This window comes from Carlito syrichta, unplaced genomic scaffold, assembly GCF_000164805.1.
Source record: "Carlito syrichta isolate Samal-C Ts95f unplaced genomic scaffold, Tarsius_syrichta-2.0.1 Scaffold315528, whole genome shotgun sequence".
NCBI classification, from domain to species: domain Eukaryota; kingdom Metazoa; phylum Chordata; class Mammalia; order Primates; family Tarsiidae; genus Carlito; species Carlito syrichta.
In genome coordinates this window covers 119404-143683 of record NW_007259624.1, presented here as the reverse complement: position 1 = coordinate 143683, position 24280 = coordinate 119404, and the positions used below count along the sequence as shown (strand labels likewise).

Sequence of the window (24280 nt, the reverse complement as noted above, 5' to 3'; positions counted from 1 at the left end):
CCCAGGCGGGTCTCGAACCCGCGGGCTCAGGCAATCCACTCACCTTAGCCTCCCAAAGGCGTGGGATTACAGGCTGAGCCACGGAGCCCGGCGTTCATGGACATTTTAAGTAGCATCCTCAAATAAAGGTGCAAAGGCAGGTTGGACCTGGTATATCCTGTGTGTTCAGAATAATAATACAATCTGCGCAGTTAGAGCAGAAAATCCACTCTGGAGGACAGAGTGCAGCAGCTTACTGGGAAGCCCTCCCAGCACCAAGCGCTGGGCCTGTGTAGAGTTGCAGCTCAACACCTGTTGGTTTAATGGCTAGTTGGTGATGGGATAAACAGACACATCGTTAGAAGCAAGCTAGGGTGCCCAACTGAAGAAATTATTGACACATTTCTTTGGAAGACAAATTTCCTACTTTAGGAGAATACTAGGCTTTTCCACATAATGAGGCCAGCATTTTTAAACTTCAGGAAGATACCATGAAGCTTTATGAGCACGTGGAAAAATGTCAGGTGAGTTTCAATTTAGACAAGCAGGAAATTAATTTAGAGGAACATCATATATGCTTTACTAAAATGACAGAATGTTTCCAGCATTGGTTAAGAACCAGAAATACGTACATCAGATGAGCAGGACACTGAAATTCTGCTTACCAAAACCCACTCCTTGCCACCTAATTTCTTTTCTCTTTTCTTCTTTCTTTCTATCCACAAACTCTCACTAACTACTCACTATGTAGTAGGTACTGTTAGGTCCCCCTTTGAGTAAAACTGTGAAGTGTCTGTGCTGTGTGATAGGGAAAAAGACAAACAACAGGAGAAATAAAGAAATCAATAAATTTTTTAAAACCCAGTTTGAAAAAAAAAATTTACTGTCAAGATACAGTTTACCTTTGCTGATGGGAGAAAGTTCTACATTAAAACAGTCTTGGACTGATATTCAGGGACTGTAACATTTTAAACATTCCTTCCTAAACCACCAAAATGCTTAATATCAGCAGCAATTCTTAGTAGCCATTTAAATTGTCTATTAAACAATTGCTCAATAAAAAATACCCAGCACATTATTTTAGATTAAAAGATGAGATGGGGCCGAGTACAGTAGCGCATGCCTTGTAATCCCAGCACTTTGGGAGGCTGAGGTGGGTGTATTATTTGAGCCCCAGAATTTGAGATCACCTGGGCAACATAGTAAAACTTCATCTCCAAAAAATCAAAAAATTAGCTGGGCGTGGTAGCATGTGCCTGTAATCCCAGCTACTTGGGAGGCTGAGGTAAAGGATCACCTGAGCCCAGGAGGTCAAAGTTGCCATGAGCCATGATCATCATGATCATGCCACCGCATTCCAGCCTGGGCAACAGAGTGAGAACTCAACTCAAAAAAAAAAAAAAAAAAAAGCCGGGCTCGGTGGCTCAGCCTGTAATCCCGCGCCTTTGGGAGGCTGAGGTGAGTGGATTGCCTGAGCCCGCGGGTTCGAGACCCGCCTGGGCAGCAAGACCTCATCTCTACAATAAATCAAAAAATCAGCCGGGCGTGGTAGTGCATGCCTGTAATTCCGGCTACTCGGAAGGCTGAGGCGGAAGAATCGCCGTAGCCCAGCAGGTCGAGGCTGCGGTGACCGGGAGCGGCCACTACACTCCAGTCTGGGCGACAGAGTGAGATTCCAACTCAAAAAAAACAAACAAACAAACAAAAAGAGAGATTAAAAACTAGACCTGGAGAAAACCATGAACTAGGTTCAATCTATATTTACTATATACCCCTCCCCTATTCCTTCCATACCCACCCAATTTCCTGGAAGCATTGCTCATGAACACTTAAGTATTATGGCTTCTCTTTTTCTGCCAAGGTCTGCTCTTAAGAAAAAGTTTGATGGAATCAGGCCCCACTTAAGTAACCTGGCCAATCACCTGATCTTCGTAAGTTTCATGTACTGCACTTATATAAACTGGGCATGATAACTCCTACCTTTCACTTATGCCTTATGGGGAATGTAAACTCTTAAGCATTGGACCTTTGTTTTTTCACTGCTACTTCCTCAGGGTCCAGAATAGTACTTGACATACAGTAAGCAATGATTGAATGTTTGTTGAAGAAATGAAAGAATGATAGCATACATAAAATACAAAGTACACGGCCTGGCATGTAGCAAGACCTCTTTTTTGTTTTTTGTTTTGTTTTGTTTTGTTTTTTTGAGTTGGAGTCTCACTCTGTCGCCCAGACTGGAGTGCAGTGGTTACTCCCGGCCACCGCAGCCTCGACCTGCTGGGCTCCGGCGATCCTTCCACCTCAGCCTTCCAAATAGCTGGAACTACAGGCATGAGCTACCACACCCGGCTAATTTTTGATTTATTGTAGAGATGAGGTCTTGCCAAGTTGCCCAGGCCGGTCTTGAACCCACAGGCTCAGGCAATCCACTCACCTCAGCTTCCCAAAGCGTGGGATTACAGGCTGAGCCACCGAACCCGGCTGCAAGACCTCTTTTTAAAAAAATCAAGACTAGTAACATTTTCATAGGAGACAAAATTATTGGCATGACCATTTAATAATACAATGGAAATGAAGTGGCGATATCTTTTTTCTAGAAGTTTTGTGTCTCCTGCACAAAGATTACCATCTATTTTACTAGAGTCAAAAATGGGTCTCTAATAAGATACTCTTGAACTCTCTTCACAGACTCCTTATTAGTTGCAAGGAAAAAATAAAGCAGTAACTATGCAGTGGAGAAATGGGGCTATACATCAACTGGGTGATTAATATCACCTCTGAGGGACAGATAGCTATCCTGTGCCCCCCAAATGTGATACCCTGAGGAGGACATAACATCACCTGTGCAGTATACCAAATAAGAATGCCTAACCTCAACCTAATCATGAGGAAACAGCAGACAAACGCAACATGAGCAGTATTCCATTTAAAAAGAGGGAGGTTAATGTTCTCCAAAATTTCAAGGTCATAAAAACCAAAGAAAGATTATGGAAATATTCCAAATTAAAGGAGGCTATAGATAGATGCCTGACAACTAAATGCAATACCTGCCAATAAACTGAATTTTACACTGAAAGGAAAAAAAAATGCTCTGAAGAGCATTATTTGATCAACTGAAAAATTTGGAGAATGGGTGATATATTAGGCAAAAATAAGTTGTTGATGTAAACTTATAAAGTTGGTAACTGAAATGTGGTTATGTAAGATAAAATATCTATTTTTTTTTTTTAATTGGATTCTCACTCTGTCACCCAGACTGGAGTGCAGTGGCTGCTCCTGGCCACCGCAGCCTCAACCTGCTGGGCTCTGCCACTCAGTCTTCCAGGTAGCTGGAACTACAGGTACGCGCTACCACACCAGGCTAATTTTTTGATTTATTGTAGAGATGAGGTCTCACCAAGTTGCCCAAGCAGGTCTTGAACCCGCGGGCTCAGGCAATCCTCTTACCTCAGCCTCCCAAAGTGCTGGGATTACAGGCTGAGCCACCGAGCCCGGCTAAAATACTTATTCTTAAAAAACACATTAAAATGTTTAGGAGTAAAAGCGCTATGATGTATGAAATATACCCTCAAATATTTCAAAAAAGGAACTATGTGCGTGTGAAGAAAAAGAAAGAACAAATAATATAGCAAACATGGTAAAAGTTTTAATAATTGGAAATCTGGCTCCAACATTGCAATTTTTGGCAACTTGTAGAAACTTATAATGTTTTTTCAATCTTTTATAAGCTTAAAATTATTTTCAAATAAAAAGCTAAAAACCATGAGTCTGCATGAAACCAAACTCATCGCAAATGGAGAGTTTGATGAATTGGGTCCAGGGCAGCCTGTAAATAAAAGCTTCTTAATATACCATTCCTTAGTAATTCAATGAGGTACCCACCCAGGGAAAGGTGCTACCTTGGTTCTAAAGACCACACCAGTAACGGAATAGACTAATAATTAATGCTTAAGCACCCTGTATTGTGAGACCTTTCTTGAATCTTCTCATTTGGTCTCTAAAATAGGTGTTGTTAGGTCAGGCACAGTGGCTCACACCTGTAATTCCAGCATTTTGGGAGGCGAAGGGTTCACCTTTGCCTGAGGGTTGCCTGAGCCCAGGGGTTCGAGACCAGCCTGGGTAACTTGGTGAGACCTCATCTCTACAACAAATAAAAAAAATTAGCCAGGCGTGGAGGCAAGTCTGTAGTTCCAGCTACTTGGAAGGCTGAGGAGGAAAGACTGCCTGAACCCAGCAGGTTGAGGCTGCAGTGGCTGTGAGCATGCCACTGCACTCCAGTCTAGGTGACAGACTGAGACTCCAACTCAAAAATAGTAATAATAAAATGAGCATTGTTATGATCCCAATTTACTGAAAATAAAGTTTTAGAGAGGTTAATTGACTTGCCCAGAGTTAAAAAGTCTTTGAGACTGAAACCTAACAGAATTCCAAGTTACTGAGCTTAACAATGAAGCCATATACTCTGGGCACATGGCTTTTCCTTTTGCAGTTCTTTGTTATGTCTTTAATACAGTGACTTAATTAAGAGTGTGGAATTGTTTTGATACCTTAGGGATGCATACATTGGTTTGTATATAATCTTGGTAACTGAATTAGCCATCCTAAACCCATTCACTAGAAAGGGATGAAAAAGGTAGTAATCTAAATTCCACTCCCAAATCACCAGTTCAAACCTACCTCTTTATGTCTGGATAACTGTTGGGAGCTGGTTGTGGAGGCCCGCCTGAGCATTAGGGATCCAGGCGGGCTGCGGACCCTGAGACCACCAGCTTGGGTTCAGGAGCTGAAGGCCCATTCCCTCCTCCCTTCTTTGTTGTTTGACATGACCCAGTAGCAGGGACTTTGATGATCTAAGCATGAAGTTCTGAGAGTATGACAGGCATGACTGACTCTAGGGATCCACTGTTCCCGTTTCTTACAGACTGTGGTTTCGGCTTTAAACTTAACACAGTTCAAACTCGGGTCACATTTGGGAGCCTTATATATGATACAAGTTTCTTTATAAGATTTAAAAGTATATTTGTAGAATTAGTATATACATTTAGAGAGTTGTTTCCAGCTTTAGATGGCATAGGTGATTATCTAGAGTTACCAGAAATGGCCCAGCACGAACTTTGGACTAGGCCACATTCCTAAGGGTCCAGCGTCCACTTTGGGCTGGGCTGCGTTCTTTTAAACCGGTTTTTTAGTTACAATTAGTGTAGGTTTTTTCTACTTATTATAAGAAGCTGAATTTATTTTATTCATAGAAAGTATTGTAGAATAGGTCATGCTGTGTCAGGGAATTATGTTAGTTCAAGCATGATCAAACATGATACTTTGAGGTTTTATAAGAATACAACTAACTTTAGAAATTTCATTGTTCCCACTTTCTACTAATTGCGGTTTGGGCTTTAGTACATTTGCAGTTTATATTTGGGGTTTATTTTAGAAGCTTTATTGCTGATGATCAGATTTATATATTAGGATTAGGAATTAGAAACTTTTATAGAAATTAAGATAGATACATAAGATTTTAGAATAGCCATTTTGTTAAGAGATCATAATCAATTGTTCTTGGAAATGGCCCAGAGTGATCTTTGGACTGGGCCACATTCTTTAGGAACTGATTTGAGCTATAATTAAGAGTTTTTTATAGTACAGGTAAAATTAGCACAGAATAGAAAGGTATTAGGATTTAAGTCAGTCATTAGGTATTGGGAATGCATAAGTTTTAGAAGTTATTGATTATTAGAATATTATGATGTTAGAATTGTTGTATTGTTTGTGAGGAACATTAACCAAGCATAAGGAACAATGAAATAATATTGGGATTGTCCTTCCTCATGCTTGAGGAAACATCTGGTGGGTGGGGGGATGTACCTCATCTACCTGGCTTTGTGTTCACCTGAAAATCTTGTGATTTTGCCTGTGAAACTTTAGGATAAAAGGTTTATGGTTTATCCCATTAAACGGCTTCTGCACTAAACAGAGTCTAGTCTCTTTCTTTCTCCCCCCATCTCTCCCTCTCTCTCTCTCTCTCTCTCTCTCTCTCTCTCTCTTTCTCTTTATTTCTCCAGAATAATCGCCGATGCCACCACATCTTCCAGGGACCCTCTAAATCTCTCTGCAGGGGCTGGCCCCCCGTAGATAACATAGTATTTCCTTGAAACCTTTTAAGTTCATCTCTAGTTTTATGTTAAAACTGTTTTTTGGACAGCCACCTCATGTAACTCTACCTAACTCATCCTTACCCTGTCCTCAAATACCTTCACCAGTTTCTTTTCATAACCTTCTTTTAATCCTCCTAGACATCCTCAGATCATTTTGTTCTTGTCTATCAGAACTTTTCTAGTACATTTTCATCTGGCCAATTCACAGACTTCATTCTTGGCTTTAAAATCTATATTGACTGGTCCTCCCTCCAGTTTCTGACACAGAGTAGATTTCCTATGTATCTTAGTTGCCATTGCTTGACTGGGCAAGACTGTCTGATATAAAAAAATTTAGAGCATCTAAGAGAAATAGCTCTCATCTTTAATGGAAGGTGAAGCATAACAGATAAGCAGAATTAATGAGGGTTAAAGCATATAAACACATTGAAAAATGTGCCTTGAACAAACTTGAATATTGGCCTCTGTAATAAAGAAGTTTAAACCTCTGATAAATTTTTATAGAATATGGTGGCCAGTATTTTGTAGCAAAATACTACCCAGAACTCCAGGTAGTCCAAGAGCACCCTTGCCTCACACATCAGAGATGTCTCCAGCTGTATTTGACCACTATAGGAAAAAGAAAGAAAAAAATATATATAAAGTTAAATTTAAAGTATAAATACTTACATATAAAAAGAGAAAATATACTTTGCTATAAAAGGTTAATGTACTTTAGTGCAGAATCTTGTCATTCTAAGGCTTCATCTGATCTCATAGCATATAGGTTTAAAACATTTCTCTCTGTAATATCTGTGCTTAATCTAAAGGGTAGGAAAAAAGATATCAACATTTTTATTAAATAGTCATTTACATATTTATTTATTTATCTATTTATTTATAATTGGAGTCTCACTCTGCTGCCTAAGCCGAAATGCAGTGGCAGTCTTGATCTCCTGGGCTCAGGTGATCCTTCCACCACAGCCTCCCTAGCAGCTAGAACTACAGGCACATGCTACCATACCTGGTCAATTTTTTTTATTTTTGTGTATGGGGATGAGATCTTGCTATGTTGCCCAGGCTGGTCTTGAACTCCTGGACTCAAGAAATCCTCCTGCCTTGGCCTTCCAAAGTACTGAGATTATAGGCATGAGCCACCACACCTAGCTAAACTTTTTATTTTTAATAAATTCTATTGGTCATATTCAGCTTAAATTTTTAATATATGAAAAAGTGATATTTATCTTTAGGATAAAATGATGAAAGATATATAATATAAATATCTAACTACATGGCATTTTCCCACCATGTACCCAAATAGAATTTTCTATCTGCTATTGGTATTGAAATCCAGCTTATCTGCAATATAATAGTAATCTACAATAAAAACCAAAATTTTTATAGTCGTATACACAAATGTTATTCTGGAACTTTAATAATTTACAGAAGCAAATAAACTTGGTAAGAGTACTATTACATTACACTACATACCAATGGCATTTGGTTTTAATAGGAAGATATTTCTAATATACACCAAGACTCTCACTTAAAAAATAACTCATAAATAACTTGTTATGCATTTTTACTTTTAAAATTGCTTACATATAGCTTCTGAATTTCTGCAATTTTAAGAGGTAAGGTTTTTAATTTTAAATCTTTTAAAAAGATCTATAAAGCCATGGATTTCTGTAAGATCATGGTATCTCCCCTGCCGGGTAAGTACTGAACTTCTGTAAGTTATATAAAAGTCATAATGCCCTTTTAAAGGATAGGCATGCTTTCATATTATACATGCCTATGGAAATGCCATCAAACTAATGATTGGGAGGTTTTGATAGAAGAAACCAAGATAAAAGCAAAACCAGACCACAATATTCAGATGCATAAAAGGTAAACCTCTAAAATTTTATCTTTCAATCAATGACTTCACTAAAATAAATAAATAAATAAAATAATAAAACTACCTGGATCTATGAAATAAGAGACAAAGAAAAAAATCAAAATATGTGGACACTTTCTAATTACTAATATTCAGTTCATAGAAGCTAGAAATAAACAACCTATTGAAGAGCCCTTTCTTAGCCAGAAGCAAAACCTGGGTATTTTCTTTATTATTATTATCTTATAAAATTAGATTTGTTATAGTATAAAGCTTATTTTAGGATAAACAATAAAGATCTAAAGCAGTCAAAGTAGTGGATTATTTTAGGGAGGAAATGAAATTCATATACAGTTTTGCAACATAATTTCATTTTAAAATAGCACTCCATAAAGATGCAAATCACATATTTCTTGGAAGGTTAGTCAGGAATGTTTTCTTCCACAATGTGGCACACACCCACCATACCGACTTCTGCAACATCCTTAGCAACTCGCAACTCATTGCCTCAGACATTTCAGAGCTGGAGAAGAGTTGAGAGATCTTCAGTCCAACCCACTTCTCAGGAGTGGATGAGGAAACTGAGGTCCAGAAGAGGGAGCCATTTTCTCCAGATCACTCACATCTCACAGTTGAGGTCCAGTCCCAGGGTACCAAGTCATCGCCATTTTTACCAAACTAGGCTGCCCCTTTTTTGCTTTAGGGCTCACATATTAACCAATCTAGACTTCATTAAAAAATTTTATCAGAAAAGTGATACAAAATGTACAAGACAAGCCAGGCTCGGTGGCTCAGCCTGATCCCATGCCTTGGGAGGCTGAGGTGAGTGGTTTGCCTGAACCCATGGGTTCGAGACCCACCTGGGCAACTTGGTGAGATCTTATCTCTACAATAAAAAGAAAAGAAAAAATTAGCTGGGCGTGGTAGTGCGTGCCTGTAATTCCAGCTACTCCGAAGACTGAAGCGGAAGGATCGCTGGAGCCCAGCAGGTCGAGGCTGCGGTGGCTGGGAGCGGCCACTGCACTCCAGTCTGGGCGACAGTGAGACTCCAACTCAAAAAAAAAAAAAAGTACAAGATAGAAGTATGAAAACAATATAAAGATTGGGTCCAAGACGGGTCCTTTCCCTGTCACATCAGGTCTTTAAGGCTCTCTTAGACTCACAATCCCTTCCCAACAACATGCTTTTTTCCTTGGACACCTCATCCTCTTATTATAGATATAGCTCCTTATTTTATATACAGCATACTTAAAAGTGATTTTCTAAATTAAGTCTCTAAGCCCCTGAACCAAACATCTCCATGGGCACTGCTACCCTGACACCTCTAATTCTACTCAGCATGTCCTAAACTGAACCCAACATCTTCCTCCTCAAATGTACTACCCTTCCATGTGCCTCATCTCGATAATGAGACACCAGAGTTCAAGTCTGTTGACAAGTCCAACAGGTCTTGAACTGTTCCCTCCCATCCTTATCACCACCTGCTTTCAAATGGTCATGAAAGAACAATAGTACTTGCCAATGAGTATCTACAGTACAATAATTTAGAAATACTCACCTCCAAAAAAAATCTATCTTATTTCCTTGTAGTCTTAATTTTTTCTAGGTTTTTTGCATAATCGGAACCTACTTCTATCTATATAATAGGGATCAAATGTGCATTTATATAAAAAGTATATCACTTTTTAAAAGTTGACATTACATAATAAACATTCTATAATATCACTGTAAATTTCAATAAACATTTTCTTGGTCACATCACAGTCCATCTTATTAATAACCATAAAATATTTAAAGTATTCCCAAATTGTTAGATAATTTCTTTTTTCCCAAATATTTGCTGTTAAAAATATTCATCCTTCATCCTCCATCCCCAAATCTTTGTTCATGCCTTTTTTTACCTGTTAGGTTAAATTTTTTATTTTACTCAAAAGGTTTATATATATTTTCAGAACTTGGACACATGCTAAGATGACTTCTGGAAAGATTTTGCCAGTGTACCTCCCCATTGGCAATAAATAAATATAATTTCAAAATCCTCATAACCCTAAAAGGTAGGCACTTGTAACCCCATCTTATAGATGAGGAAATGGGGTGAAGAGAAGTCACATAACCTACCCCAGTTAAATGATGTTGGAGCTGGGTTTAGAAACAGTTTCTAGCTGACTCAAAGTCTGTTCTTTCTACCAGCCATGACACTTTCCGATACATTAAAATTATACATACCCACACATGTTAGCACCTGCATGCACAAACGTACACGCACACATGACCACACACACACATAGGCATGCACATAAACACACACACAGGCTCTCCTCCTGTTTCCTACCCTCACACTAACTGCCCTGGTTGAGGATGTGGGATTCAACTCTTTGAACATACCTATTTAGGCCAGCCCCTGATGTAAACACTAGGGAGAATTAACAACATGAATAATCATGTTTAAAAACCATCATCGCCTCTCTTTCCATATAAAATGAAGTCTCAGATGCTTAACACAGCACTTAGCATGGCCACCCCGCTGCATCACTCCTGCCTCTCTGGAGATTCTCAGTACTGGCTGCACATCAGAAGCACCAGCCAACCCCGAGCCCCATGGGTACAGCTTGGCGTTTTGAAAAAGTCAGACAAGTAATGCTGAAGCACACCAGGGTGGAGAGCCTCTGTTTTGCCTGAGATTTTCCAAGCTGGTCCCAATCTTTTTGTTTTTTGAGTCAGGGTCTCACTCTGTCACCCAGGCTGGTGTGCAGTGGCATGATCATGGCTCACCACAGCCTCAACTTCTGGGCTCAGGCAATCCTTCCACCTCAGCCCCCTGAGTAGCTGGGACTACAGGCACATGCCACCACACCAGGCTAATTTTTTTATAGAGAAGAGGTCTCGAACTCTTGGGCTCAAGAGATCCTCCTGCCTCGGCTTCCCAAAGTGCTAACATAAACCTCAGCGCCCCGTAGTTCCATTCTTTTTGACTTTCATGCCTTTGCCTACATTTTTCATTCAGTCTAGAACTGCTGTCTCTTTGAACTTGCCAGTCATTTAAGGACCAGGTGAAATATCCTGTCCTTCAGGAAGGCCAGTCCAGCCATCTCAGCTTTTCCTGGTTAGGCACTTACTCAAGTTTATCACTTTTAACCTCCACTTCAAACACTTGAATCAATTACAATTACAAATAACTGCTCAAGGCAGTCCCTAGCTACTCTAGTTTAGGTTATCAGAAGGCAAGAGCTGTCTTGTCCATCTTTATATCCCCCAAGGTGCACACTGTAGATCTTCTCATACTCGAAGCACTCAATTAATATCTGCAGAATTGACACGCTTTTCAAATCAAATGCTGAAGATTTCCAGCAGCACTCAGCCTGACCCGCTGCTGTTCTTTCAGAGCCAGACAGCATTGGTGGTGGTGGTCATGCAATCTTCGCTGCACTCTGAAATTCACTAGCTACCCTTTACATAAACCCAGCGAGGACTGCTGCAGGGTGAGTCCCATGCTCATCATATTCTAAGACGACATCAGTTTACCAGGGACAAACTTTGGATCTATTTTTCTAGTAGATCATGTAGTTATTACCTGACGCCTAATATTGCCTTAGTGAAAAATATTTTGTTTATGGAAATCCCATCACCATTAGCTAAGAAATAAAAAAAATATATATCCACTGCATGTAGACCCTGTTATTGATAAAGGTCAATTCAAATGTAAAAATTATCCTTTAACCCAATCCTTGGAAATATATTTATTTAGTTAACATATATCTGGCACTACCAGAAATAAATATAATAGTACTTAATTTATCATTTATTTTATTTTTGGAAAAGCTTTCTTTAAATTTTTTTAAATCGGGGATTTAAGATTTTAACCAATATAAAATATGTACCTTTACCATATTTGTTTTCTAGGAATTTAATCAGAAGTTCCCATAAGAATTGCATGAGCAGTGAATGAGTTTCAAAAAGGGGCCAAGAAAGGGGGACTTGATTTCCATCTGCCCAGAAGTTTGACTCTTTTACTTTGATCTTGGGAAAACAGGTAACTAAATGACTGTGTTAGTAGTTAGACTGAGGCTAAATTGTTTGTATAAATATTTTAGAGGGTCAGGCTCAGTGGTTCAGCCTGTAATCCTGAGCCTTGGGAGGCCGAAGTGAGTGAATTGCCTGAGCCCACGGGTTCGAGACATGGGCAACTTGACAAGACCTCATCTCTACAGTAAATCAAACAATGAGCCAGTCGTGGTAGCGCACGCCTGTAGTTCCAGCTACTTGGAAGGCCGAGGCAGAAGGATCACCAGAGCCCAGCAGGTCGAGGCTGCGGTGGCTGGGAGTGTGCCGCTGCACTCCAGTCTGGGCGACAAAGTGAGACTCCAACTAAAAAAAAAAAAATTTTAGAAATTGAGATAGTGTACTCAATAAATTAGTATGCTTTTTTTGGAGACAGGGTCTTACTCTGCTTCCCAGACTGGAGTGCAGTGTGGCATGATTCCCACTCACTGCAGCCTTGATCTCCTGGGCTCAAAAGATCCTCCTGCCTCAGCCTCCCCCCGAGTAGCTGGGACTACAGGCATGAGCCACCACAGATTTTCTGTATGTTTTGTAGAGACAAGATCTCACCTGGCCTTAAACTCCAGGGCTCAAGCGATTTTCCCACCTTGGCCTCCCAAAGTACTGGGATTACAGGGTTACAGGTGTAAACCACCATGCCGGCCTAGTATGGATTGTTTACACATGAAACTGGACCAAGGAAAGACATGCATACCCGTTGGGCTCTTGCAGCAAATCTATTGCTTCTCTCAGTTGCTCAATCATCGCTATATCCATGTCCTGATCTTGGGATGAACTTATTCTGTAACATAAAACCAAGCATGAGAATGAAAACAATTACTAAAACATAAATATCATCTAAGTTCTTAAAAGCAAACTTACAAAAATCCATGTAACATACAAAATGATTTGGGCAAATTCAACATTATAATGAAGATATGTCCATACCCTGTGGGGTGAGATGCCAGAATGTGGTGTGAAGAGCCCAGGTCGGGGAAGCCCAGGTCTGTCGCAAAGCAGTTCAGGGGAGATCCCGATGCCCGTGAACCCCCAACTGACCTGTACGCAATCAGGCAGTGAACTAGATGAGAGGGTTTCATGGTAGACTTTCCTGAACTCCAGAGAGCCTCACACAGGGGCTCTGCAGGGTGAGTCTGTACTGCTTCTGAGCCTCCCAACCCCAGTTCCACCATTGTGGGTAAGTTGTATTACTTTCGTATAGCATGGGGCTTCAGTGTAGGACAGAAGTTTTTCATTCAGGCTCCATAAACCACAAAAGTATCTGTGGAACATAAAAGCCATACTGGGCAGATACTCTCAAGTAGGTCTGACAAGGGATTGGGCATTTTATAAAGCTCTACAGATGATCCCTACTTACAGCCAGGGTTGAGAACATCAAACATAAAATTGAGGATGGCGTTTCCAAAGCTCTCTATAGTTTTAAAACAACTATCTCTTTTTCTATGCTTCAGTGATGCTACAAATCAAGCTAGGACTCCTTGGCATCCCAGAATATATCCAGCGAGTAACTGGCAAAACAGACAGTGATTGGAGAGAAACATTAAATGTTTTTAAAGGGCAAGAGAGGTTTGATCATGGTTAGCCCTTTCTACTTCAGGATGTAAGCCAATTCCCTCTGCAAGTAGAGAAAATTTTTTTAACTATGTAATAAATCCTCACTAAGAGGAAAAATCCTACAACATATGATGGATGGTCCATGCAACATCCCAGATCATCAAAATTAAAATCCTGAGAATAAAAAATCTACTCTATGCCACGTGGTCCAAACTCAATTCCCCTGGGGATGGTTCATCATCTGATAAGATCACTCATCCCCTCCCTCATAAATCTTGCCAAATAAATCTTACTGACAGTAGAGTAGAAGGAATATTAATCTGGTATGAGATTTCCTAGGTTCAAATGCTGGCCCTCTGTTACCTTGGGACAAGATAATCAATTTCTCTGTGCCACAGTTTTGTCGTCTGTGAAATGGGAAACAATAACAGAACTTATCTCTTAGGACTGTTGTAAAGATGAAATGAGTGATGGCCTGTGAAATATTTAGAACATTGCCTGGTGCACGGTATTTAATAAGCCTTAGTTATGACAGTTATTAGACTTGGGAACTAAGGTGTAAGAGGTATATGGTTTTCTCAGTTCTTGAACCAGAAGACCCTGAGTAAAGAAGAAGACCAGCACTACAGATCACTTTTAGTCTAGTCGTTGGTTTCTTCAAGCAAATGGAAGGAAGGAAGAACCTCTAGTCTAGAAATTCTAACTAATTCTCTAAATCACATCCCTACCCACAGCTTCAAATCAGACAAAATTCAAGACCAAGGAAGAGGTATAACCTTTCACTGTATTGCCCAATTCTATGACAATACGCATCAGAGAGAGGAAAACTGGCAACTTCTCATCAAGTAAGACTATCAGCTTGCCTAAAGAAAAGCAGATCAAAATTCTATCACGGCAGGGTTGCCAATCTGCTTGGAAAGTGAACTATACAGGGATGGTGGCTTGTAACCAGGCCCTCAGCACTCACATGCCCTCCGTTTGCCAGTGCATATCCTCTTCTATCCGTAACAGCTCATCACCGTCTTCTGACCTCACCTGTGGACAGAACACATGGGTTTCCTGAGAACCACTGTTACTCAGTCGTCAGGAGTCAAAACTTGCCCCAGCCCACCCACATTAACAGATACACACCCAAAACAAGGTTATGTGTTACGGATTGGCAAATAAAACTGATGACCAGAAGCTCGCAGAAACCCAACCCTGTATTTCCCCAAGGATTGATGGCCCAGTATCAGATAATTCAATATACATGGTGACTTCAAACAGTATAATTGTGCATAACAGAAATCGATCATAGTTACAAAAGTAAAAGATGCTAATTTAGAAAAGAAAATAGGCTTGTGTAAAGCACAAAACTCTTGATGGTCAAGGTACTGTGTTGGCACACTTGTTGGCTGTCACGTACACTCTCACAGACTTAGTGTGGTTGAGGAATTCAATCCTAATTTGGGCCTGGTGGTCTTTTATTTTCCCTTTTTTTTTCCTTTTTTTTTTTTTTGAGTTAGGGTCTCGCTCTGTTGCCTAGACTAGAGTGCAGTGGCACTATCAATCACAGCTTACTGCAGTGAAAGGAGGGACCCCAAGAAGCTTAGAATAAACTTAGTTCACATTTTGCCTAAGCATAGCCATTTTTGCTTAGGCTGACATGATTTGAATCTAGCACAGGTTAGACATAGATAGGTAAATTTCCAATAGGCAGGTTTTAGGAAGCGTTCAGACATTTTACTACAGGTCAAGTTGGCAGCCTACCCTACCCCCTTGGCAAATCTCCATCAGATACAAGACAAGGACAGCCCAACCATTCAACTCATGGTTTAGCATAATAATCTCTAGGAGACTTTCGGGTTTCTTGTCAAAGGCGGAAGGTCAAAGATCACCCCTTAGCAGGTTGAAGCCATAGAAATGATAACATAATAAGACTACCTTTTTTGCTAAGGAGATTATTGATTGAAAACATCTGACAGGTCTCTTGCAATAAAAACTCCTCCCCTTGTCTCCTCCCATCTAGCCTACCACCATGGCAGCAATCATGTGACTAACCCACCCATCTGCCTGCCATCCATCACCTAACTTCAGTACCTGTGCTTACTTGCCCCTTTGTGATAATGCGGAGCAGACCACCACCCAATCACCTTAATAACTCTCCCCCATCAAAGGAAAGGATTAAAAGGACTCAACCACAAGCAACTGCAGCTATTGCTGGGCCATTATGGCCATTGCCTTGCTAAGCTATGATGTGGCCATGTGCTTTTTGAGTTATGTCGGGCCATGTTTCCTGGCTTTGGTCCCCTTTTCTACCCTGGGGAGGTGAATCTCCTCTTTCTCTCTCTTTTAAATTTACTTTCTAAGTACACTATATTTTCTAATCTAACTTCTGTGTAATGATTTGCATCTTTCTCGCATCACCAGATCACATACCAGACACCCACACCCCCAGAGGGCCTGACCTAACATTCTGGAGGCCCCACTGGGAGTGTGACCCTAATATGTAGCCTTGACCTCCTGGGTTTAGGTGATCCTTCTGCCTCAGCCTCCTAAGTAACAGGGACTATAGGTGTGTGCCACCATGGCTGGGTAATTTTAAAAAATTTTTTGTAGAGACAAGGTCTTGCTCTATTACCCAGGTTAGTTCTGAACTTCAGGGTTCAAACAATCCTCCCAAAGTACTGGGATTATAGATGCGAGCCATCATACCAAGCCCGGGTCTGATTTTCAATGCACGACTTTTCCTTTAACTTGTTGTAGACTTAGGGTTATTTTATTATTAGCACTCATCTCGACATTCCAAAAGAACTGTCTCTTGGGAAACATTTGCCAAGTTGTCTTTCACACTACTCCTCCAAGTCTCTGTCCACAAGATCCACTGAGTACAGCAACCATTTCCAAGAAGTCCTTGAAACCTCTGAATATATGGAAATTTACTTTTCTGAAATAATATGCTTTATTTTACCAATCGCTTTGGTTTCCTCTAGAACTTAAATGTGAGTTTCTTCCTTTTTTTTTTTTTTTTTTTGAGTTGAAGTCTCATTCTTTGTTGCCCAGGCTCGAGTGCAGGGACACACTCACTGCCACTGCAGCCTCTACCTGCTGGGCTTAGGCAATCCTTCTGCCTCAGTCTTCCAAGTAGTTGGAACTACAGACACAAGCCACCACGCCCAGCTAGTTTTTTGTGATTTATTGTAGAGACAAGGTCTCACCAAGTTGCCCAGGTTGGTCTCGAACCCCCAGGCTCAGGCAATCCTCTCGCCTTGGCCTCCCAAAGTGCTGGGATTACAGGCTGAGCCACTGCGCCCGGTCTGGGCATCTTCTTAACACATTCTTCACATTCTTACTTTACTTTGGACACTCAACTTAAGATGAACACTTGATAAAATACACTCAAAACTCCCATTTTCTACATTTTTTGTGACAAAATTGTCCCACAGAGCTGATAGGGGTCAAATCTGGGAGAGCCTTTTGAGAATCCCTGACCTGAGAGTAATGTGATTAGATTTGTACTTTAGAAAAATTATCTGAAAAAGAAAAATGTCTGGTGGCAGAAAATAAAGTGTACATGTACATGCATGCATGGACGGAGTAGCATTGGGTGAGAAGTTGAGGGGGACGCCTTCAGTCATCTAAGGGAGAAATCATGAAATCCAACCGAAGCAGTGTCAATGGTCAGAAAGAGGCATGAGTGTGAGGTAATTTAAAACAAGAATTGATGGACTGGTGAAAGATTAACCAGAGAGATAAAGAGTTAAGGCTTTCTGTGTTTATCTGTCTAGGTAACTTTTGTAATCATTTAAGATAGTTTTCTACAAACATATGTCAGATTCATTATTTTTGTTCTGAGGGCTTAAAGATGTCCTGAGAGTACCAGGGACATGTAAATTTTACACTGTAGAGTCCTCTCCATTTCCTTGAAGGTGATACCCAGAGTTGTTAAGTGAGGCTGAGTCCAGCTATCAGGACACAATCTTCAAGAAGTAAGAATGAGTACTTCAAGATTCCATTCTGGCTTCAACATAGTAACTCAGAGATCATCTCAAAAGCCACAGTGAATCTGAATTTTACCAAAACAATCCTCATGATTCTTGGATGCCACAACCTGAACGAAAAGGGCAGAAGGCCAGGAGTTGTGGTTCACATCTGTAATTCCAACACTTTGGGAGGCCGAGGTGGGAGGACTGCTGAGACAGAAGTTCAAGACCAGCAGAGACAGCATAGCAAAACCATGTCTCTACAAAAAACTAGCTGGGCATGGTGGTGTACACCTGTAGTCCCAGCTACTTGGGAAGCTGAGGTGGAAGGATCGCCTGAGCACAGAAGGCTGAGGTTGCCCTAAACTGTGATCTGGGCAACAGAGTTAGAAAAAAAGGGGGCTAGCAGATACTTACCCAGCACCTAATCAAGTCATGAAATATTACCTTGATAACTTGCTTCATGAAGTAAAGGACTAGTTTTTCTCTCCTTTTTGTTGCTATGACGATGAAGGTTTCCCTGACAACTTAACTTCACCTGTCCTTTCAATGCCTCCGGGCAATAGTACAGGAATAAGTGTCCACAGAGTGGGCTTTCCCAAAAAAGAAAAGAAAAGAAAAGACATCTATTTCCAGATTTTTTTTAAAAGTCTCTATTTTTCTCTTTATACTATGGATATCCTCCTAGAAATGCATTCACCTAGCACATTTGGAAAAGAATGTGAAACATTGTCTATTCTAGCTTTTACTGCGTGGTAATGGTCATTTCTAATGGTTTGCTAACTTGTATGACGCACTGAGTAGTGGGAAACAGAGCAATTTCTGTACACAAAAGAAAATCATATACATAAGCAGACAAATGGAGAGGCACGTATGCCAGGGACCAGCTCCTAATGTCAGAAAATAGACCCACTCTGCTTTGAGGAGATGCTCTGAAAGCTTCGGGGAGATTACAGCAAGTTGGACAGGATATGTGTCATCAACCTTGACTTCGAATGTGCCAAACAGAAGAAAATGAGCAAAAATTAGTTAATCCTGAAAACCTTGCCTTAGAGTTCATAAATTCCAAATGGAGAACATCTGCTCCATCAGTAAACCGGCTTCTTTCTTTTCCTGAGTTGTAACTCTCACTCAAAAGGGAAGGCTTCGGTTGAAATTCCTGATGAAATCCCCCTATTAGGAAAACAGAGATGTAGAAAGTATGATTTCATGAACAGAACAGCAAACCATAAATGATCCACAAAAGTGTTATCTAATTACTTCAATCTTCTCTCTTCCCTATTAAGAAGGAATATGACCTGGGCTCGGTGGCTCAGCCTGTAATCCCGCGCCTTTGGGAGGTTGAAGTGAGTGGATTGCCTGAGCCCGCGGGTTCAAGACGCGCCTGGGAAACTTGGAGAGACCTCATCTCTACAATAAATCAAAAATCAGCCGGGCGTGGTAGCGCACACCTGTAGTTCCAACTACTTGGAAGGCTGAGGCGAAAGGATCTCTGGAGCCCAGCAGGTCGAGGCTGTGGTGGCCGGGAGCGGCCACTGCACTCCAGTCTGGGCGACAGAGTGAGACTCCAACTCAAAAAAAAGGAAGGAATATGAATGACTCAAATTCTCCCTTCCTTTCCAAGTGTGAAGAAAAGACAAAAAATAAAAATGGAAATTTTTTTAAAAGTCAGAAAGCCCCAAACTGAACTTAATAAGTTAAGGCCTCTTTATAGCTTAATTTCTTATGAAAGAAATAACATTTTCTCTACTTTTTTAAGGAATGGAGAAAAGAAAATGTAAAAGAGGGGTTTTTTTGCCCTCAGTAATATGTGATTAAATATTTCAAATTCAAAATTCAACAAGTGTTGGGCTCGGTGGCTCAGCCTGTAATCCCGTGCTTTGGGAGGCCGAGGTGAGTGGATTGCCTGAGCCCGCAGGTTCGAGACCCACCTGGGCAACTTGGCGAGACCCCATCTCTACAATAAATCAAAAAATTAGCCGGGCATGGTAGTGCACGCCTGTAGTTCCAGCTACTTGGAAGGCTGAGGCGGAAGGATCGCCAGAGCCCAGCAGGTTGAGGCTGCAGTGGCCAGGAGTGTGCCACTGCACTCCAGTCTGGGCGAGAGAGTGAGACTCTTGACTCAAAAAAAAAAAGAAAACTCAACAAGTATTTACTGATCAGTTGCTGAATGGCAGGTACTATGCTAAGCATTTTAGAGAGATTTAAAGTCAATTCTGACTTCTGTCCTTAAGCAGTAAATAATCTTAAGGAAGAGTGTGGGAGGGGACTAGACAAAGCCTCAAATCATAACAACAAAAGAAGAGACTATGAGAAAGTGCACCCAGACAGAGCATGTCCACCTAGACTGTATCCAGAGGGTGTGGAAAAGGAAAAGGAACACCATGTGGAACTCTTCTAACTGATCTGAAGACCAAAAAGGACCAATCCGTTCCACACCTTAAGCCTCCAAGCTAGCAGAATGACCATGTCTAAAACAGGGAGGAGAGAGATTTACTGGTAATAAATTATGTACAAAGGGGACTCCCCCCAAAAATGGAAATATTTTTGGAGGGTGGGCCCCTTGTAGTACAGGCTTCTCCTACAAGGTAAGTGGTCCAGGACCCCATCAATATCAGAGTACCAGTTAGCATTGTTGTGAGAGGCTGCGTTTGGCTTCAGTGAATTTTTTTTGGAGATTCTTTCAATGTGATTGCCCGTTTCCTGATGGGTGATTTATATGAAGAACCTGCCCACATCACACTGAGTGTTCAGCAGTTTTTGACCAAAACACCATGACCCATGTGCCCTACCCTCCCTATTCACCCTATCTTGCCCTGAGCAACATTTTTTTTTTGTTTGTTTCCCTGGATGAAAAAAATCCTCAAAGGGAAATGTTTTGTCCATGTGGAAGAGGTGAAACAAAAAATGGGAGAAGCACTAAATGGCATCAAAATTGAGGAGCTCAAAAACTGTTCGTAGTGGAAAAAGCATCTCGATATGTGCATTGCATCAAATGGCAAGTACTTTGAAGGTGGGTGAAGTTTAAACATGTAAGAATTGAAAGGACAGACCGACCGAGAGCGAGAAGCCATTTTTCATCTTGTTCTTAAATCCTAATACAATGATGAAAAAGTAGAAGCTATGTTTTGGAGAAATGCATACTTTTAGGTAAAGATTAGCCTTGCTGACTTTGTCTTTTCAGAAACAGACTTCCTAGTGCGGGGCATTTTGTAAAGGGAGTTTACAAGGCCTAAGACTTCACGCATTAGGCAAAAGTTATGCTAATCACAAAACTTGTGATAACAAAAGTTATGCAGGGTCCGAATGGGGACTGGATCTCCCAGTAAATTGGGCGCTGTCTGCAGGGAAGTCAAGGATATCCCAGAGCTGTCGGTTGGGAATGCATAAGAGACAAAGGGAAATGCACACTCCATTAGATCTAAGGAATGTTATTCAGGAATGTACAGGAACACTAGAATCCTTATCAAGCCCTTCTCTAGGGGCTGTAATAATGTGGGCAGACATTAGGGCGTCTCTGTCCCAAGATCTCCAAGATATTTGCAAATGGTCAATAAGGAAGTCACAGCAGGCACATCTACCTGACTGCAACACCTCCAAGGGAAAGGATTTAAGCCGGAGCTTGAGGGGGCTACGAGGCCACACCCATCTAGAGTGTAGCCCCACTTCCTGTCTGAGGGAAGTGAATTTTTCTTAAATAAATATTTTCTTCTTTCACCTCTTTGTGTGTTGCAATTCTTTGCATTACTTGGATCTCTGGTTTGCCAGCGCACACCTCCTGCATGCCAGTTCTGGTGGTGCTGCACCCCTCTCCCTCCACCCTCCACCCTCACCCTATCCGTGCCCTAACAAGAATAAATACACAATTTTTGTAAATAAATTCTCCTTTGGGGGGGGTCCTCCTTCTTAATTTTTTTATTTTAAAAATGTGCCTAAAATACTACCTTCTACATTGCATAATGCTACAATGTAGGAGGTAGTGTTTACCTGACTTATCAAATTGGTAGTTATATTTGTATATAAAGTATACACTTACATTTTTGGACAACATATGGTTCCAATCATAAACTCGGGTAAAAGAAATACTAAAACCTAAATACCTAAATGTAAGAAGTGAAAGCAAAACACTACAGTTTGAGTTGATATAAACAGCTCTCCTATCACTAAGAAGAGCATATTCAAACTACTAGAGAAATAATCTGTATCATATTATACATTATGAAATAGTCTCTTTCACAAATCAGTAAACATTTAATTCCAGTATTTTCTTTAATAGCCATTGAGCAAACAGGAGCAATCAAAATATTGTCATAATGTAATCCAATGAGGGTTTTTCACCAAGATATGAAAAATATTACAAGGAATCTAGAGGTACACAAGGCAGAGTGTTTAGTGACCATTTGATAATTATTACAGAGTCGCAGAATTTCCAAGCAACAAAGAGCCTTTGAAAAGTCCTACTCCAATCATCTCATTTGCAAGTGAGGTAATTAAGGTCAACTGGCTTGTTGGGGTCAAGTGGCTTTCTAAACACACATCTCAACTACATTTCCCACCCTCATGTATAGTGAGATGTAGCCATGGAGTGAAGTCTAGTTTATCAGTGATGAGCACTCCTCATAGGCCCAGCCCATAAATACCTCTCATGAGCAAACCACCATGCTCTTTCTAATCTGGCTTAAAACAGATGGACATGGAAACTTTGGAAGCCCTGCACTAAAGACAATGGATTCGTAGGATGAAAGGAACTTGGGTCCTCGGGTCAACACTCACAGGGGAGTTGCCTGCCAATCATTAACTCTCCATTTGAACTTAATTTAGATTGCAATCTGCTACTGAGATTTGGGAAGTTTATGTATTACAGCAGCTAGCGTTTTCCTAAGTAACAGATTTACCCTATCAATATTTTCTTTCCAAGAATGAATGTAAAGAGTTTTCTCTAAATCTTCAAAATGAGAATAGCTCTACTACTTACTGGACTAAGTAGTACCAGCTATGTGACCAACAGCAAGTTACCCAAACTCTCTGATCTTTTGTTTTCTTCCCTATAAAATGGAGATGATTAGAGTATATGCGACTTCTGAATTTTAAATGATATTACCTTCCCAGATGAACACCATACCTGATACACAGGAAATGTTCCATAAACATGAACTATGACCACTGTCATATCTGTGTACATGTTATTTTAAACATAACATTTGAAACTGAAAAACAAGCACTTTCTCCACACTTCATTCTCAGACCTTTCAGAGGGCTAAGGTGATGGCACGAGTCCTCCTTGATGATCTGTTCTTCTTCCACGATATTTGACATGGGCACATTGAGGCTAACAGTGTCTTCATCAGAAGGCTAAAAAGACACAGTGCACTGTTTCATTCAAGGGAGAAGTGTTATCACTGTAGATAAAGAGAAAACTATGTAATAAAGCAACATCCTGTGATTCTTACAAACAACATATTGAAGAAATATGCCAGATAGGAAAGTCAATTCCACTTATATAAATTCAAAAACAGCAAAACAGATCCATGGTGTCTAAAGTCAGGGTAAGTGGTTTTTCTTGGGAGTGGAAGGAGTGTTGATAAAGTTCTGCTTCTTGAACCGAGAGCTGGTTAAATAACTGTATTCACTTAAGGAAAATCCATGCAGTTAACACCTATGCACTTCTCCGTATATATTTTGAGCTGAAATTTTGTCAGGTACCTATCTTCTTTTAACCTAAAAGGCATAGTCAGGCAATAAAAAGGACAATACCCAATATAACAAAGGAAACACCGTAAACACACTATCATATTAGCCCTAGTCTAATCAATTGTTTTAATGGTAATGGTGCTCTGAGATCTGAGGACAAAGCTTATATACCAAAATGACATTAAGGTTTCATGCACCCAGTCACGAAAAGTAGTCAGTCTCTATGACAATACCTCATTTACTTAGAGTGTCTCTCACATGCAACATTAAGTTTCTGTTTATTTCTCTGTTTTAGTTTGAGGACGCTGCATTAAATATATAAAAGTGCTGAACAAGTGTAGCAGTTAAAAGGCACGTGTGTTCTGTACAATTTTTGAAATAAAACTTCGATGTAATTGGAGTTGCTCTCTCAGAGGGTCTCCTTTCCCAAACTAGCTGGTGAAGTTTATTCAGAAAATCTATGATTCTGTCACAAATGAAGTATATTTAGGGAACAGCTTTCCAAATCTCCAGGATCAGGAGCCTCCCTAAGAATACATTTCAGTGATTGTGGCTTGCTCCTACATCCTTGAGGTATGACCTTTAGAGTTTGTCCTTGTCTATTTTTGGAAACACACACAAATTGTTTAGAAACTGGCAGAAAACAAGGGTGCATTTCATTCTTTAAACAAATATTCATAAAAGTCCCACACTTTTGTGCTTGTTGATCTTAAGGAAAACATGTTGTTAATTTCTCTTTCTTTGTTTTGAATTGTTGTTTCACTCTTGTCGTCTAGACTGATGGACAGTGGCACAAGTGGTGTGATCATAGTTCACTGCAGTTTCAAACTCCTGGGCTCAAGGCTATCCTCCCTCCTCTGCCTCCCAAGTAGCTGGGACTACAGGAGCACACCACCTTGCCTGACTGGTCTCAAACTCCTGGGCTCAAGCAATCCTCCTGCCTTAGCCTCCCAAAGTGTTGAGATTACAAGCATGAGCCACTGCTCCTGGCCCATATTGTTAGTTTCTGAGAGACAAATACTAAA

The 24280-nt window shown here is 40.5% G+C and overlaps 1 protein-coding gene across 1 annotated transcript in view; it reads right to left on the bottom strand.

The window, feature by feature from the left end:
• Positions 1-24280, bottom strand: part of LOC103275541 (leucine-rich repeat and calponin homology domain-containing protein 2-like) — a 122365-nt gene that overhangs the window by 70522 nt on the left and 27563 nt on the right. The window contains 6 exon segments of the mRNA XM_021706398.1: positions 6704-6740; positions 6845-6934; positions 12743-12829; positions 14570-14632; positions 18608-18737; positions 22811-22916. Coding sequence (XP_021562073.1) covers positions 6704-6740; positions 6845-6934; positions 12743-12829; positions 14570-14632; positions 18608-18737; positions 22811-22916 — 513 coding nt within the window.